Genomic DNA, 18,628 nt, shown 5'->3' on the forward strand with positions numbered 1-18,628 from the left:
CACCCACTTGTATCTAATCTCTATATATGTAGAGGAATTTAGTTATGGTTTTGGTGCATTACACATGACAGCTAGAGATTAGATACAAGTGGGTGCAGCCCACTAAATTCCTCTACATATATATAGCTGGTGTGTGAGTATAAATGAAGAAAACTTGGAAGTAAAGCGTTTTTGATACTTGGGAATGGACATGACAATGAATGGAACAATGGAAGTGGAAGAGTCAAAGGGTTGATAAGGGAGCATAGGTTCTTGGAGTGCTGAAGAATGTGTGGAAAAAGATCATTATCTGGGAGGGCAAAAATGGGTGTCTGAAGATATAATCATCCAAACAATATCATATGGATGCAAGGCATGGGTTATAGATAAGGCTGTGTGGAGGAGGTGATGTGTTGGAAATGAAACGTTGGAGGACAATGTGTGGTGAGAGGTTATTATCATTATTATCATCATCATTATCATTAATATTATTATAATAATACTTAATGTGTGGTGTGAGGTGGTTTGATCGAGTAAGTAACGTAAGGGTAAGAGAGATGTGTGGAAATAAAAAGAGCGTGGTTGAGAGAGCAGAAGAGGGTGTTTTGAAATGGTTTGGGCACATGGAGAGAATGAGTGAGGAAAGATTGACCAAGAGGATATATGTGTCGGAGGTGGAGGGAACGAGGAGAAGTGGGAGACCAAATTGGAGGTGGAAAGATGAAGTGAAAAAGATTTTGTGTGATTGGGGCCTGAACATGCAGGAGGGTGAAAGGAGGGCAAGGAATAGAGTGAATTGGATCGATGTGGTATACCGGGGTTGACGTGCTGTCAGTGGATTGAATCAGGGCATGTGAAGCGTCTGGGGTAAACCATGGAAAGCTGTGTAGGTATGTATATTTCCGTGTGTGGACGTATGTATATACATGTGCATGGGGGTGGGTTGGGCCATTTCTTTCATCTGTTTCCTTGCACTACCTCGCAAACGCGGGAGACAGCAAAAAAAAAAAAAAAAAAAAAAAAAAAAAAACTCAATTGCCAATTCTCACATCAGCAAGGTAGCACCAGGAAACAGATGAGGAATGACCCATCCCCTCATATACACTAAAATGTACATAAACGCACATACACGTACATATACAGATCAACATATACACATATACATACATATACACAGACATATATAACATATTCATACATACTTGCCTTCATCCACTCCCAGTGTAACCCCCGCCCCATAGGAAACAGCTGTGCCACCCTGTGTCTGCGAGGCAGAGCCAGGAAAACAGACAAAAAAGGCCACATTTGTTAACCCTCAGTCTCTAGCTGTCATGTGTAATACACTGAAACCACATCTTCCTGTGCACATCCAGGCTCCACAGGCCTTTCCATGGTTTGCTCCAGACATTTCACATGCCCTGGTTCAGTCCACTTACAGCATGTCAAACCCAGTATACCACATTGTTCCAATGCACTCTATTCCTTGCACGCCTCTCACCCTCCTGCATGTTCAGGCCTTGATCTCAAAATCTTTTTTCACTCCATCCTTCCACCTCCAATTTGGTCTCCTGCTTCTCTTTGTTCCCTCCATCTCTGACATATATATCCTCTTTGTCAACCTTTCCTCAGACACTCTCTCTATATGTCAACCTTTCCTCAGACACTCCCTCTATATGTCAACCTTTCCTCACTCATTCTCTCTATTACCAAATATTTTCAACACAACCTCTTCTGCTCTCTCAACCATGCTCTTTTCATCATCACACATCTTTCTTTACCTTTTCATTACTTACTCAAGCAAACCACCTCACACCACACATTGTCCTCAAACAATTTTTTTCCAACATATCCACCCACCTCTGTACAACCATATCTATGGCCCATGCCTTTATGATTTGTAGAGGTTTTAAAAAAAAAAAGTGAGAACGTTGGAGTGAAAAGAGTGGTGAGAGTAAATGAGCTTGGAAAGGAGACTTGTATGAGGAAGTGCTGGTAGAGATTGAGTGTAGAATGGCAAAAGGTGACAGCAAGTGACATGAGGGGAGTGGGTGAAGTATGGGATGTATTTAGGGAAATAGTGACGGCACGTGCAAGAGATGCATGTGACATGAGAAAGTTGGCAGGTGGGCAGATTAGAAAGGGTACTGAGTGGTGGGATGAAGAAATAAAGTTGTTTGTGAAATAGAAAAGACAGGCATTTGGATGATACTTGCAAGGAAGGAGTTTAAATGACTTGGAGATAAGAAAAATACTCAAGGAAACAGATGCTTTTATATGTGGCATTTATGGATCTGGAGGAGGCACATGACAAGGTGGATAGAGATGCTTTGTGGAAGGTCTTAGGAGCATAAAGTGCAAGACGCAAGCTGCTAGAAGCAGTGAAAAGTTTTTATCAAGGGTGTAAGGCATGTGTATGAGTAGGGGGAAAGGAAAGTGATTGGTTCTCGGTGAAGGTTGGTCTGTATCTGATGTCCCAAAGGATGTTAATTTGTTTATGGATGGGTTGGTTAGGGAGGTAAATGCAAGTTTTGAAGAGAGAGAGAGAGAGAGAGAGAGAGAGAGAGGCAGGTGCGCAGTTCATTGGGGATGAGAGGGCCTGGAAGCAAGTCAATTGTTCACTGATGATACAGCACTGGTGGCTGCTTCGAGTGAGAAACTATAGAAGTTGGCGACTGAGTTTGGAAAAGTGTATGAAAAGAGAAAGTTGAGAGTAAATGTGAATAAGAGCAATGTTATTATTAGGTTCAGCAGGGTTGAGGGACAAGTTAGTTGGGATGTGAGTTTGAATGGAGAAAAATTGAAGGAAGTAAAGTGTTTTAGATATCTGAGAGTAAACTTAGCAGCGAATGAAACCATGTTAGTGGAAGCGAGTTCAACTCTTGAAACTCCCTCATAAACCACAGGTCCATACCTGTGTTGATTCTGAACTCAGAAAACTGACCCAACTGACTTGGGCATGTTATCTCAATGACTCTGTTTGACTCCTATCAAGCCCTCAAGCATCACAGGTCTGTCTGCACGTTTCAATTCTAGGCTCTGAAAAGCGCACTGACTCAGGTACTTCATCTCAATGACTTTGGCTCACAGGATGCACTTAAGCACCACGGGTCCATACCTGTGTTGATTTTAGGCTCACAAAAGTGCCCGGAATGACTCAGGCATCTCATCTCAACAAGTATCTTTGGCTCTCGAGGCACAGTCAAGCATCACAGATCCGTGCCTGAGTGGATTTTAGACTCAGGAAAGCATCCCAATCACTTTGAGTATTTCATTTCAACGACTTCGTTCGGCTCCCATGATGCCCTCAAACACCACAGGTCCTTACCCGTGTCAATTTTAGGTTCAGAAGAGCATCCAAACTAACTTGGGTACCTTATTTCAACAAATATCTTCGGGTCTCAGGATGCCCTTAAGCACCAGAGGTCTGTATCTCTGTCAATTTTAGGTTCAGAAGAGCTTCCAAACAAACTCTGGTACTTTATCTCAACAACTCTCTTCAGCCCTCAACCACAACAAGTCTGTACCTTTGTGGATTCTAGACTTATATGAGTGTCCAGAACATCTCAAGTATTTCATCTCAATGACTTCGCTTGGCTCCTGGAACACACTCAAGCACCACAGGTCTATACCTGTGTCGATTTCAGACTCAGAGAAGCATCCTGAACAACTCAAGTATTTCATCTCAACATCTTTCTTTAGCTCCCAAGACGCCCTTGAGCACTACAGGTCCATACCTGTATTGATTTCATACTAGGAAAAGCACCCTGACTGACTCAGGTATTTAATCTCACAAGTATCTTTGGCTCTCTGGACACACTCAAGCATCACAGGTCCATCCATACCTGTATGGATTTTAGACTCATAAAAGCACCCCAACCAATTTGAGGATATAATTTCAAAGACTTAGTTCGGTGCCCATGATGCCCTTAAACACCACAGGTCCGTACCTATGACAATTTTAGGTTCAGAAGAGCTTCCTAACTAACTCTGGTATTTAATCTCAACAAATATCTTCTGCATTCAGGATGCATTTAACCACCACAGGTTCGTACCTGTGTCGATTTTAGCCTCACAAAAGCATCCTAACAAACTCCAATTTTTCATCTGAACTTCTTCAGTCAGCTTTCAGGACACCCTTAAGCACCACAGGTCTGTACCTGTGTGGACTTCATAATCTGAAAAGCGTCCCAAACACCTCGGGTATTTCATCCCAACAAATTCATTCAGCTCCCATGATGCCTTTAAGCACCACAGGCCTGTACCTGTGTCAATATCAGGTTCAGAAGAGCTTCCCAACTAACTCAGGTATTTTATCTCAACAACTATCTTCTGCTCTCAGGATGTCCTTAAGCACCACAGGTCCATATATATGTCGATCTTTGCCTTAGAAAAGTGTCCCAATCAACTCTGGTATCTAATCTGAGCTAAACTGGTCAGTTTTCAGGATACCCTTAAGTACCACATGTCCGTACTTACGTGGATTTTAGACTTGGAAAAGCGTCCCAACCACCTCGGATATTTAATCTCAACAACTCTGTTTGGCTCCTACGACCCCTTTAAGCACTACAGGTCCGTACCTGTGTCCATTCTAAGTACACAAGAGCTTCCCAACTAACTTGGGTACTTTATATCAACAACTTTCTTTGGCTTTCGGGACGCCCTCAAGCACCACAGGTCCGTACCTTTGCGGATTTTATATGCAAAAACTGTCCCCAACATCTCAGGTATTTCATATCAAGGACTTTCTTCGGCTCCCGGTAAACCCTTATACATCACAGGTCCGTCTGTACCTGTGTCGATTTTAGACTCAGAAAAGTGCCCTGATTGACTCGCTTACTTTATCTCAACAACTATCTTTGGCTCTCGGGACGCACTCAAGCACCACAGGTCTGTACCTTTGTGGATTTTAGACTCAAAAAAGCGTCCCAACCGACTTGATAAGTCATTTCAAAGACTTCATTTGGCTCCTGTGATGCCCTTATACACCACAGGTCCATACCTGTGTCAATTTTAGGTTTAGAAGAGCTTCCCAACTAACTCAGGTATTTTATCTCAACAACTACCTTTGGCTCTCAGGATGCCCTTAAGCACCACAGGTCCATATATATATATATATATATATATATCTTTTTTTCCTTCAAACTATTTGCCATTTCCCGCGTTAGTGAGGTAGCGTTAAGAACAGAGGACTGGGCCTTTGAGGGAATATCCTCACCTCCCCCTTCTCTGTTCCTTCTTTTGGAAAATTAAAAAAAAACGAGAGGGGAGGATTTCCAGCCCCCCGCTCCCTCCCCTTTAGTCGCCTTCTACGACACGCAGGGAATATGTGGGAAGTATTCTTTCTCCCTTATCATATCATATATATAAATGTCGATTCTTGCCTCAGAAAAGTGTCCCAACCAACTCAGGTATTTCATCTGAACTAAATTGGTCAGTTTTCAGGATACTCTTAAGCACCACAGCTCCATACCTATGTGGATTTTACACTCAAAAAAGCATCCCAAACAACTTGGGCATTTCATTCCAACGACCTTGTTCGGCTCCCATGATGCCCTTAAACATGACAGGTCTGTACCTGTGTCAATTTTAGGTTCAGAGGAATTTCCCAACTAACTTGGGTATTCTATCTAAACACCTACCTATGGCTCTCAGGATGCACTTAAGCACCAGAGATCTGTACCCATGTTGATTTTAGCCTCAGAAAAGCCTCCCAACCAATTTCATTTGTATTACTTTGGTCAGCTTTCAGGATCCCAAACACCACAGATCCACACCTGTGTCAATTTTAGACTCAGAAAAGCGTCCCAACCACCTTGGGTATTTCATCTCAACAATTTCATTCAGCTCCCACGATGCTCTTAAGCACCATAGGTCTATGTACCTATGTCAATTTTCAGTTCTGAAGAGCTTACCAACTAACTCAGGTAATTCATCTCAACAACTTTCTTCAGCTCTCAGGAAGCCTTAAATCACCACAGGTCCGTACCTGTCAATTTTAGACTCAGAAAATTGTCCCAAACAACTTGGACATTTCATCTCAAAGGCTTCATTCAGCTCCCAGGACACTCACCAGCACTACAGGTCTGTACCTCTGTTGATTTTAGACAAAGAAAAGTGCCCTGACTGACTCAGGTATTTCACCTGAACAACTATCTTTGGCTCTCATGACACACTCAAGCACCACATTTCCGTACCTCTGTGGATTTTAGACTCGGAAAAGTGTCCCAACCAACTTGGTTATTTCATTTCAACAACTTCATTCAGCTCCCATGATACCCTTAAACACCATAGCTCCCGTACCTGTGTCAATTTTAGGTTCAGAAGAGCTTCCCAACTAACTCAGGTATTTCATCTCAACATCTATCATCAGCTCTCAGGAAGCCCTCAAGCACCACAGGTCCGTCCTTGCCTGTGTTGATTTTAGCCTAAGATAATCGTCCCAACCAACTCGGGTTTTTCACTTGAACTACTTCAGTGAGCTTTTGGGATGCCCTCAAGCACCACAGGTCCATACCTGTGTCGATTTTAGGCTCACAAAAGTGCCCTGAACAACTCAGGTATTTTCTTTCAACAACTTTGTTTGGCTCTCGGGTAGCTGATAAAGCTGATTGCCCACGTATCTCCTGCATCACTGAGGGTAACTAAGATGGATGACAGCAGGGAAGTGTTCTCTTTTGTACTTATCAAAATAGATGATGGAGCCAAGTGAGGACTGTTTTCATAGTCAACTGTTCCTGATGTTATCTCAATCATTTGGATATACAGGAGGAAGAACATTACCCATAAACCTCCCAAAAATTATAGATGGCATCTAAAAGAGGCAGCAGTGTGAAATGGAAACTTCCCTTCTGTAGTATAACCTTGTAAAAACAAGGAACCAAAAATAAAGAAAGAAAGGATCTTCCCTTAATGGCTCAGTTCCTGATACTATCAAACTACTCTTTCTCCTATATTTATTTCCCATGAGTACCCCATCTTTTGTGGCCAGTCTCAATATTCAAACATTTATGCAAACACAAGAGTACTTCACCCCTGCAACAACTTAACCAACATGAACTCCCTAGCAAATATTTCAAGCAAAACTGTTTGGGCTCGTGATATTGGAATTTCTCTGTGCACAAGGAGATGACTCTCATCGCTATCCTAAGCAGCAGTCTGTCTGGTATCAAAATGCGAAAAATAGACAAAAAATCCAGAATTCAAACACTAATGTTACCTGAAGTACTTCTGCAAAAATTCCATTTATTACTGATTTCATCATTAAGCTTTTACAACAATATAATAAAAGCCAATGATAAATATATTAGAGATACTGAAGGACTACAAGTGACAGGACACAGAATCACAGGGGTTTGCTTTCATCCTGTTAAGTGGATTCAGGAAAAAGCACACACAATCCTACCTGTGACACTCCCTCTTCTCTGACAGTTGTGTAGATTTTCCAAAGTCTTGCAGTGAAGTCATCAACATTAACTGTCCTGTTCACAAGGAGATCATTATGAAAGTTAATGTTTTTTAAAAAGATACCGAAAAATACAATGTGATTCTTTTATTTGATATTCACATGGAGAGGATCTAGTGCACAAATACTAGGGCAACAGAAGAAACTCTGCCCATGCCAAATTCAAAAGGAATCTACAATCACGATGCCTAACATCTGGTGGCTCTTTATGAAATAAAGGGATGTGGTACATAAATCTTTTACACCCTATGCAGAGGAGACAATAGTCATTTTCTACAATTATTTATGTATCTAACATTGTTACCTTTCTCTACATACATGACTAAACTTCCCTCTAAAAACAAGAGACTATATGTCAACTACTGTATTCATCTTCCAGCCCATATCTTCTATGCTTTCTCATCTGTACAGAATGGTAGCTCATGTTGAAACTCCACTTCACCCCATAAAAGATGCACATGCGGATCCTCAACACAGCAAGACCTCTGAACTTTTCACATTCCTTCAAGATGCCCCTCTCCTACATGTATTCCTATAAATTTCCTCTATGACTACAACAACCAGCTAACTCGGTCCTAGTGCTTCAGCTTTTACTTCATCTTTTTCCTTGAATGCATCCATCAATTGTCACCCAAACCAAGTGCATGGGCCTCTCAGACCTTAACAGTAGGAGAGAGCTAGCATCAATCAGTTATCTTTGGTTCGATTCTGATTTTCCACATTCTGCTTGTGATTATCTGAATAAATATCAATTTACGAGCTAGGTTAAGACCTAATGAAAATTATTGTATGTAGGAAAAATGTACTAAAAATAATACTCATAAAATCATACTGCATTTTTATGATAATGGCGAATGCAAGTTAAACTTCTATTTCCATGCATGCTCACCCCACTTTTCCTGTTACTGTACTTTTGTACTTATCTAAATAATCATTAGTTAACAAGCTAGCTAAAAGCCTACCTACTGAGGAGGATTATGCAGATTAAATATCAAATTAAATATTCCCAACAACTTTGTAAGAATATGCAAAATATCTAATTTTGCTTAATAGCAGCCAGTAAGAAATGGAGGCTCCTGCATAAGCTTCACCCAGCCAAGTGATAATCATCATTATTTCATGAGGTAGCAAAATCCCTAAAGAAGAGATCTGTGCATTTAAGATATATATAATGATAGTATCCATTCAATTTTGAGAATGTATTGGAAATATACCTAATGATAGTGTCCATTCAATTATAAGAATGTAAGTGAAATACTAATGCTCGTCCAACAGCAGTCGGAAAGAAACTGAAGCCTCTCTGTAAGCTTTGCCCAACCATGCAAAGACTAAGAAGAGTTCAAAAGTTAGATGAAATCTACTAAAGAGTACTGTGTATTAATAATAATAGTTTCCATACAATTCCGTGAATATAAGTGAAATATCTAAGTTCTTGTAACAGCCCTCAGCTGGAAACTCAGGCTCCTACATAAGCTCTGTCCACCTATGTGACAATTTTTCATTTTATTCATGAGTTGGCAAACACCCTAATGAAAATAACTACATAGAGAAAATTCATAATGATAGCATACACATGATGCTCAACATATGTAAATCATTTGTATTTACACAGCAGCTATCAAATGGAAACTGAGAATTTGCCCATCCATGTACCAATTATAATTAGTTTTTGAGTTACTTAAAAGCCTACCAAAGAGAACTGTACATATATGTTGATAATAATAGCTTCCACACATTTTCATGAGTGTAAGTGAAATAACCTTCCTTCAGGTAGCATTCCTATGGAATTCTCTTTCTTTTTCCACCTCTCCCTACTCCTATTACCTTTCTACCTTAAAGTGTCATGTCTACAAATGCCCAAGGAACTTGAACTATCTTGATTCTTTTCTCATATTCTTAATTTCTGCATTTCATCCAAGATGCCCACCACTGGGACATATTGCAGGTGCCATATCGGCCCTCACAGAAAGAACAGAATAAATCTTCATAAACAACTGCTTCTCCTGTCTTAGCAAGGTAGCTTTAAGGAATAGAACAACAGCCTCATTTGCACACACCACTCTCTAGCAGTAGAGAATTGGAGGAAGAAACTATAAGGAATGACATTGATCTTTGAACAGTGACATAAATTTACTCACTTTTTTAGAGAACTTTCCAAAAATTCATGATTATGTGCAATTCTGTGCATTAGCACATTGATGAGGGGTTGCAGCTTCACCACACGATCAAACTCCCGTCGAGGAAATGCAGATGGGAGAAGAAAGAATGGGGCCATCTTTAAAGAGTCCGGATCAAAGTTGGATTTATATCTCATTGCAGCGCCTGTGAAGTCAATTTAGGTTTCATCATTCATGGTTGATGTTTCAACATTCTATAAATCGGCTATCTATATATCTGACAACTTTTTGGGAACTCCATGGCAAAAAAGTCTCCATAACTAGTGAACTCCAGTGCCACTTCTTTGCTGTTGGTGCTTCACCCTTAACAGGCCATTGGCAGAAAGCAACACAAACTATCTTATCCTAAAATACATGTATTGTATCCAAATACTGCAATTATGCTTCTTCTGATATCAATCCGTCATCGACTTCAATAAGCAACTGCATGCAACATAAAGTCAGACATTCTCTATCAACTTTACAATGTCATATGTACCTTTACCTCTTGTGGTTGACAAAAATGCTTCAATCTATTTTACAACTATATTCAAGATTAATAAATCTGCAATATGACGCAGTCCCAATCTGCATCAGGTTGAGCTAAAATCAGAGAAAACCAGTAAACTGTATATAAACAGCACTTTGTAATTGCTACTCTGAACTTACATTATAAGCTACAAATGTAATACTTCATCATTTAATACTACAATGCTTTGCTAATATGGTTACATCACGAGTTTTCATATTAAATTTTCTATCAAATATATGTGCTGTATTCCTAACAGAATATCCTTTACCTGATACCTTCCATCTTCTGTCATGCTCCCACAAAATCTTTTCAACAGAGTATCTGCCATATTCTGTTTTACATGACCATTCATTTCACTCCTTGTTCTGGAGACAAATCCACTACTCTCCTGGTTTTGGATCACCATCCATTTTGCTCCTTCTCTTGGACTAGAGTTTAATCATAAAGGCTTTCATCACGTTTTCCATCTCTTCACATCATACATCTTTCTTTAATAATCTAATTCTTCATCAACAACCATATGCTGGTGTGAATTTTCCAATAACCACCTTATGCTGTGCAGCAATGCAAGGCTAGACATTCAGATCTCATTTCTACTGATTTTCATTAAGTAGTGGGAAAAACAAAAAAAAAAATCCTTCTAAAGGATTTTGAAAAAACTTGCCAGTTTCAGTAGAGGAAATAACATATCTAATATACATTCGAGGGCAAAAGATTAACTGAGAAATAGATACTACACCATGTAAGAGAGCAAAGTCCTTGGCTTTCGGGATGATTTCAGTTAGAACTTCAACAGGCAGCGGCAATGGTAGGCAGCTGTCTAAGACAGTAGTTGTCATCTGCTTACATGGTTTCATCTGAAAGCAAGCATAGGAATCAAAAGAGATGTATGTGATTTTATTGCTGATAATTCAAATACTGACAAGCCAATAAAAGTACATCTAAAACAACTCAAAAAAGAATTATAATAAAAAAGAATGAGAGAACACACACACACACACACATTATTGTCAAAATGATGTAAGACTGAAACTCAATTTTAAAGCCAGTACTTCAATTTTAACTTAGTACTTCAATAACCTCAAGAAATGAAAGAGCAAATGAAAGAAATAACAGGTTATGATATAATCTACACAACAGAACATTCCAAAATGAGGGAAGAGAACCATATTTTTGCAGAGCTAGATAGCTTGTAATACACACGATGGAACTTAACCATCCACGATCATCTTCACATCCCCTGGTTTCAACCCAATAACAGCATGCCACTCTTCCACCCCACCATACCACATTAATCAATATATTTCCAGCACACTTCTTACCTTCCTGAATGTTCATGCCTGATACAACAAAACATCTTCACTCAATCTTTCCACCTCCTTCTTGGTCTTTCCTCCTTTTTCATCCACTTTTAACATATAGATCCTCTGAGTGTCTTTCTTTGCTTATCTTCTTCACAGGTCCAAACCACTTTTGCACACTCTAGCTAGCTTTCTCAATCATACTATGCTTACTGTCATACCTCCCTCTCTTACAATACTATTCTAACAATAAAAACCTACCTCACACCACATATTATCCTAAGGCATTTCATATCCAACATACTCAACCTCTTCCATCACTTTGCACTCAGGGTTTAAGACCTCCATCCATACAACTCTACTGAGACTGCAATACCTTCAACCATATCCATCTTTGCCCTAACAGACCTCTCCTTTCACACAATGTTACTTTGTTGGCTTTTTCTCCCACCCTATGACTTGCGTCAACCACCACAGTTCCCACCTGCTAAGTCTATTCCACAGTTCCCATCTGCTAAGTCTATTCCTGAGAGACCTCCCATTTAAAGTTTACTCCCAAACCATATTGTCTCATCCCCATGCTGCTCCCAAACCATATTGTCTCATCCCCATGCTGCTCCCAAATCATATTGTCTCATCCCCATGCTGCTCCCAAATCATATTGTCTCATCCCCATGCTGCATCTCATTAATTCACATTAATCCTCAACTTTCACACAAGCTACCAAACATGTACGCAGTAGTTGGTATGCAGCCACCAATCAGGGGGGTTTATCATCATTACTACCTGCCTGGGTATTGGGAGGGTTTGTGACAGCTGTGTCGTGATCCAGCACTTCAGCAGTTGTCAGACTGCAATCCTCTGATTGGCCAAGCAGAAGCCTTTTCTTTTGCTTTAGCCACATGTGAACTGCTAGCATTTTATTCACAAACATACAGTCTCGCTTAGTCACACATAGCACTTGTCAACACTTAACTCGTACAACTCATTCTTTGTAACTCTAGATTTTGCTATGGCGAGTGCTATGCACCAACCCTACCTTTTGGCAAAATGACTGGAGCAATAAATAGTAGTAGTAGGTAGAAACATCAGGAGTAATATGTAAAAGTAATGGGTATGAGCTTCTAGCCATAAACATAAAGACTTTCATTTTGTATCATAAATGCAATTTGACAATAAAGACATCTTACCATAAGTAGAAATAGAAGGCAGCAACATTAAGTAGGAACCTATGAAAACACTGCACTATAGAATTACCCTCTACCAGTGGCCTCTAGAGGGTAAAGCACAAAAGGTTAAGAAGTGGCACTGGAGTCTACCCATTATGGGTAATCTCTTGCCCATTTGCTGAAAGAACTGGGTATCACAGATATAAATAGACAGATACCAAACTCCATTACCAGCTTCTAGTTTCTCATTGGAGTCTACCACCATAGCCACAGCACATGCAAACAGCAACTAATTCACCTCCTTTTCCCCATCCAAACCATACAATACCATATTTTTATTAACAGTATTATAATTACTGTTATTAATATATTATTATCAGTTATTGAAGAATGTGTGGAAGTCGAGAATGTTATCTCGGAAAGCAAAAATGAGTATGTTTAAAGGAATAGTGGTTCCAACAATGTTATATGGTAGTGAGGCGTGGGCTATGGATAGAGTTGTGCGCAGGAGGGTGGATGTGCTGGAAATGAGATGTTTGAGGACAATATGTGGTGTGAGGTGGTTTGATCGAGTAAGTAATAATAGGGTAAGAGAGATGTGTGGTGATAAAAAGAGTGTGGTTGAGAGAGCAGAAGAGGGTGTTTTGAAATGGTTTGGTCACATGGAGAGAATGAGTTAGGAAAGATTGACCAAGAGGATATATGTGTCAAGGCCCCACAAAACTTTCTATGGTTTACCCCAGACACTTCACATGCCCTGGTTCAATCCACTGACAGCACTTCGACCCCAGTATACCACATTGTTCCAATTCACTCTATTTCTTGCACGCCTTTTACCCTCATGCATGTTCAGGCCCCGATAGCTCAAAATATTTTTCACTCCATCTTTCCACTTCCAATTTGGTCTCCCACTTCTCCTCGTTCCCTTCACCTCTGACACAAACATCCTCTTTGTCAATCTTTCCTCACTCATTCTCTCCATGTGACCAAACCATTTCAAAACACCCTCTTCTGCTCTCTCAACCACACTCTTTTTATCACCACACATCTCTCTTACCCTATTATTACTTACTCGATCAAACCACCTCACACCACATATTGTCCTCAAACATCTCATTTCCAACACATTCACCCTCCTCCGTACAACTCTATCTATAGCCCACGTCTCGCAACCATATAACATTGTTGGAACCACTATTCCTTCAAACATACCCATTTTTGCTTTCCGAGATAATGTTCTTGCCTTCCACGTATTTTTCAAGCTCCTAGAACCTTCTTCCCCTCCCCCACCCTGTGACTCACTTCCGCTTCCATGGTTCCATCCGCTGCCAAATCCACTCCCAGATATCTAAAACACTTCATTTCCTCCACTTTTTCTTCATTCAAACTTACCTCCTAATTGACTTGTCCCTCAACCCTACTGTATCTAATAAACTTGCTCTTATTCACATTTACTCTCAGCTTTCTTCTTTCACACACTTTACCAAACTCAGTTACCACCTTCTGCAGTTTCTCATCGCAATCAGCCATCAGCGCTGTCATCAGCAAACAACTGACATGTCCCAAGCCCTCTCATCCACGTTAGACTGCATACTTGCCCCTCTCTCCAAAACTCGCATTCACCTCCCTAATAACCCCATCCATAAACAAATTAAACAACCATGGAGACATCACGCACCCCTGTGCATATACATACATACCTATACATTTCAACATATACATACATATACATACACAGACATATACATATATACACACATACACAATTTACACTTGCTGCCTTTATTCATTCCCATCGCCACCCCGCCACATATGAAATTACAACCCCCTCCCCCCGGCGAGGTAGCGCTAGGAAAAGAAAACAAAGGCCACATTCGTTCACACTCAGTCCCTAGGTGTCATGTATAATGCACCGAAACCACAGCTCCCTTTCCACATCCAGGCCCCACAAAACTTTCCATTGTTGACCCCAGACGCTTCACATGCCTTGGTTTTTATTGAAAATGTTCATGAGGATAAATAAATAGTAAACATAAATAGTGATACATGTCTAATGAATTTGCATCGTGAGGCTCAGCTCCCATTACCTCCCTAATGCTCCCTTCCTTCATTAATATGGTGATTTCTGCATTACCTGTAACAATCATATCAATTTTGTTTGCTCACTTTTATGTACAAATCCTTGACTTTTAAATGAGTTTTTCATATTTCAAAACAGAAAATATATTATTTGAAGAACTTGCTATTTTGTCCAATCATGTGCTATTGTCTGCAAGTTATCCAGATTTGTGTCAATTTTTATTTCTATCTTTTAACAAATAATTTGATAGTGGGGAGGGCTATACAGCTTTGGGAAAATGGGAGGTAGGTTAATGTACGAATAAGTGAAATGCTTCTAGAAATTAACAGAACTAATTAAAACCTAACCTCCCAAGAAGCTGATGTCTACCTTCTTTTCAATGTTCTTTCAATAACGCGCAAAATAAGATTCATGTTGTTATGTTGTGCAATGCGCACATTCACGCATAAAGTCATCCCAGGTTGCAACACATTCTGGCACTCAATTTTTACTGTGTAGTAGGACACAACAAATGACAATGTCATTAACATATTTTGACCATACCACAAACAATCAAGGCGTATCTCTGCTCCGGTAGGAATTTATGTGAAATTTTCATAGGTTCCATTAATGTAGGGAGGCATTATAACTGGAGAGATTTACCTATGTTTTCAAAGTTACAGCCAAAGTTCACCAATAGCACTGCTGTCTGCTGCCTCCTGACATTCTGCTGCCCCCTAACATATGGTGAAAAATGTGCTTTAGAATGCACTGGTACATTAAGTTGCATTCAGATACCGAAATGAAAGTGCCTGAGTGCACCTGAACACACATGGCTGATCAGGAAGTACATGTTAACCGAATATAACACCAATGACATATTTTCATATGTTTTGGTGATTTTGTTAGCATTTCACAAAGTTTTACATGAATCAACCACCCAATTTCCTAGATCTCCGTGGCTCTCACAGTTATCAACATTTATAGTAGGATGAAAAAATTAACCAATTCTTCATCTCTCGCATTTCAGTAGCTATAAAGTTCAAGGGCAGCACCTTAGTTACAAGTGATTTTATTCTAAAATACTAGTAGGGTGTCTTCAAGAGTATAAGGATACAGGAGTGTGATTTTGAGCACTATTTTTCATCACGACAACAAAAATGTAATACTGAGAAGGACTATGAAAAGAAGAGAAAACGAGGGGTCAATTAGTGTGAACTTATCTTCAGTGACGTACAAATCTATTAAACCCATGAAAACCTCAACTTATCTACCAGAGTGACTTTGATATATTTTTTCACACATATTCACCATTTCCCGCACTAGCAAGGTAGCGCTAAGAACAGAGGACTGAGCATGAGAGAGAATATCCTCACTTAGCCCCCTTCTCTGTTCCTTCTTTTGGAAAAATAAAAAACAGGGATATATACAATAAAAATATACCAACATTAATGTGGTCATCTGCTGGGACCGAGTGAAATCGCTGTTCATGGGAAGATTGAGTGGCAGCTCGACCAGCCAGCTCTCTGATGCATAGCATATTTGCTAACATCCTTAGTATGAGAGATATTGATATCATGATGTCTGGTATATTTCAACTATAATATTCAAAATTAAAATATACAGCGGCAGCTAGGATATTAGGTGAAATTTTCATTAAGATCTGTAGCTTTCTACTTGCATTCAAAGATTTCGATTAATCAGCCCCACACTTTCCCTGACCTTCATAGCCCTTCTGTCAATCACGTTAATAATCACAGGAGAGCAATCAAACTCTTATTACTTTCTCCAGGTCCCATATTACTCTTACTACAAAAATCAATATTTTTACGTGATTCAGGTGGTGCCCTCGGACTTCAAAGGTTTGGTCTCCGCCCGGTACACTATCACAGCTCAATGAAACCAGCAGCATTGCAGAGTTTGATTTGATGTGACTGTAAACGACATTTTAACTATCATAAAAAAATACGTAGCCATAGTATCTATCAGTTAATTCCCCAATTCATCAATACTCATCCACTGATTACATACCCTACTGGCAGTGCGTTCAATGGGGAGAGGGGTGCACTTTGCCCCCCCCCCCTTATATATCCATCCTATACCTAGCGATGGCATCTGAAGATAACACAAAATTTCGTTCAATGTCACAAAGAAATCATGTCAACACCTAGGTTATATTGCCGACTGGCCTCCTCTATATCAATATCCTATACCTAACGATGGGATTTGAAAATAAAAAAAAAAATCGTTCAATGTCAAGAAATCATGTCAACACCTGGATTATATTGCCGACTGGCCTCCTTCTCTATATATACATCCTATACCTAACGATGGCATCTCAAGACAACAAAAAATTTTGTTCAAATGTCGCTATGTCAACACCTGGGTTATTTTGCCGACTGGCCTCCTTCTCTATATTAATATAATATACCCAACGATGACAACTCAAAATAACAAAAAATTTCCTTCAATGTCGCTATGAAATCATGTCAACATCTATGTTATATTGCCGACAGGGTGACACCTCAGCTTAAAGACGACCCATAGCCTTAAGGTTGAAGTCAATGACCAAACAAAAATAATAATCTAAAATCCTCCCACATTAACTTAAGTGACATATTCCATACGATCTAACTATCCCATAGAGAGTGACAAGGCCTTTCACCCTAGAGGTGGTCGCGCTTCTAGACCCCTAGACGACGGGAGCCGACATATTTCCTACCCAACAACCCAAACTCCTTTTTCCCTCTCCTCCATCTTCAGCGCACTCCATTACCTGATCAAAAGTGCCATCACAGCAGTCAGAGGGGCAAGTGGCCATGGTCGCGGGTGTAGCTCGGGGGGGGAACCCAAGTTCTCAGTGGAGTGTGCGAGGGTCGAGGGTAGTTAACTGCTCTGTCATCCTTACACGACCGCCACGTTACGATAGCCACATCCCCATTACATCACTCCCGTCGAACTGGCACAGTTTCCAGCCGAAAAGCACCCTTCCCGCCCTTAATTCAGCCGTATTATCCTATAAGAGAGTTGATTCTATGGTCCTCATTCGTATAGGTATGGTTAAGAGGTAGATTACCTATCATTTGTCAATATTTAGGGGTTATTATGACGTCACTGTTTGGTAACCCTGCAAAAAAAACGGGCATAAAAACGTCATGTTATTCCTTCTGGTGGCCGGGTGTCCCACCTAATTTTCATGAATACGCTCCGTAATTATTAAATAAATTATAATTGTTAGGAATAAGATAAATCCATAGCTTACGGGTTTCATTTAAATAAATCATTAGTCTTATTATCAATGTAACGTAAGGCAAGTCAATATTAAAATTTGTGAATACTCTATTTTTTAAGAACAATGCCATTAAAATACGACATAGTGCAAAAATATGTAAAACATTATATCTTATCATTAATAGAAATTCAATGACCATCTACACATTTTATTTAATGATTTAGATGAATTTTACTGAATATTTGCGGGAGAAAAATAACCGTCATGATTCCTGGAGGGATATACAAACATGAGGGCGCATTCCGATTCCAGGCTTCTCTCTCTCTCTGGAATGTCATGGAACCCAACCAAATTCTAGTGCTCGTAAATGCACTCGGAAAATCATCTAAATAAAACTAAATAGGCCATTTTTATTCCCCATTCAGCACACATTTTTCTTCACTCTGTTGTTCGGTTTTGGCCATTATTCCAGGCAATGCCAATCAAAAGTAATCGGACCCATTAAACAAGTTCAGACCAAAGTACAATTTAACAATGGATGACCTCAATACTGAATAAGAGAATGTCATATAAGGACTAAATTCTTCCTTATCCAAATGACATTCGCCAATTACACTATCTTAATAGATATTAGCGAAAACAGCTTGACAATTGCCAATTTGCCGATTAGCTAGTTCAGCCATTACTGACAATAGGATCCCTTCTTCCAATTAGCATGAAAATCTAAATTTGATTTCA

At 39.8% G+C, this 18,628-nt stretch overlaps 1 protein-coding gene across 2 annotated transcripts in view; it reads right to left on the reverse strand.

Moving 5' to 3' along the window:
* LOC139757435 (glutathione synthetase-like) overlaps positions 1-17,617 on the reverse strand; it is a 115,627-nt gene extending 98,010 nt beyond the window's left edge. The window contains exons 1-4 of one of the 2 annotated variants that reach the window (XM_071677952.1): positions 17,435-17,617; positions 10,869-10,986; positions 9,580-9,763; positions 7,382-7,457 (exon numbers count right to left, since the gene is read on the reverse strand). In XM_071677952.1, the coding sequence (XP_071534053.1) occupies positions 7,382-7,457; positions 9,580-9,763; positions 10,869-10,986; positions 17,435-17,479 (423 nt within the window). In that variant the 5' untranslated portion in view covers positions 17,480-17,617. The remainder of the gene's footprint in view (positions 1-7,381; positions 7,458-9,579; positions 9,764-10,868; positions 10,987-17,434) is intronic. The other variant, XM_071677951.1, reaches the window with a different exon arrangement.
* Positions 17,618-18,628: the final 1,011 nt, after the last annotated feature.

This window comes from Panulirus ornatus, chromosome 26 (assembly GCF_036320965.1).
Source record: "Panulirus ornatus isolate Po-2019 chromosome 26, ASM3632096v1, whole genome shotgun sequence".
NCBI classification, from domain to species: domain Eukaryota; kingdom Metazoa; phylum Arthropoda; class Malacostraca; order Decapoda; family Palinuridae; genus Panulirus; species Panulirus ornatus.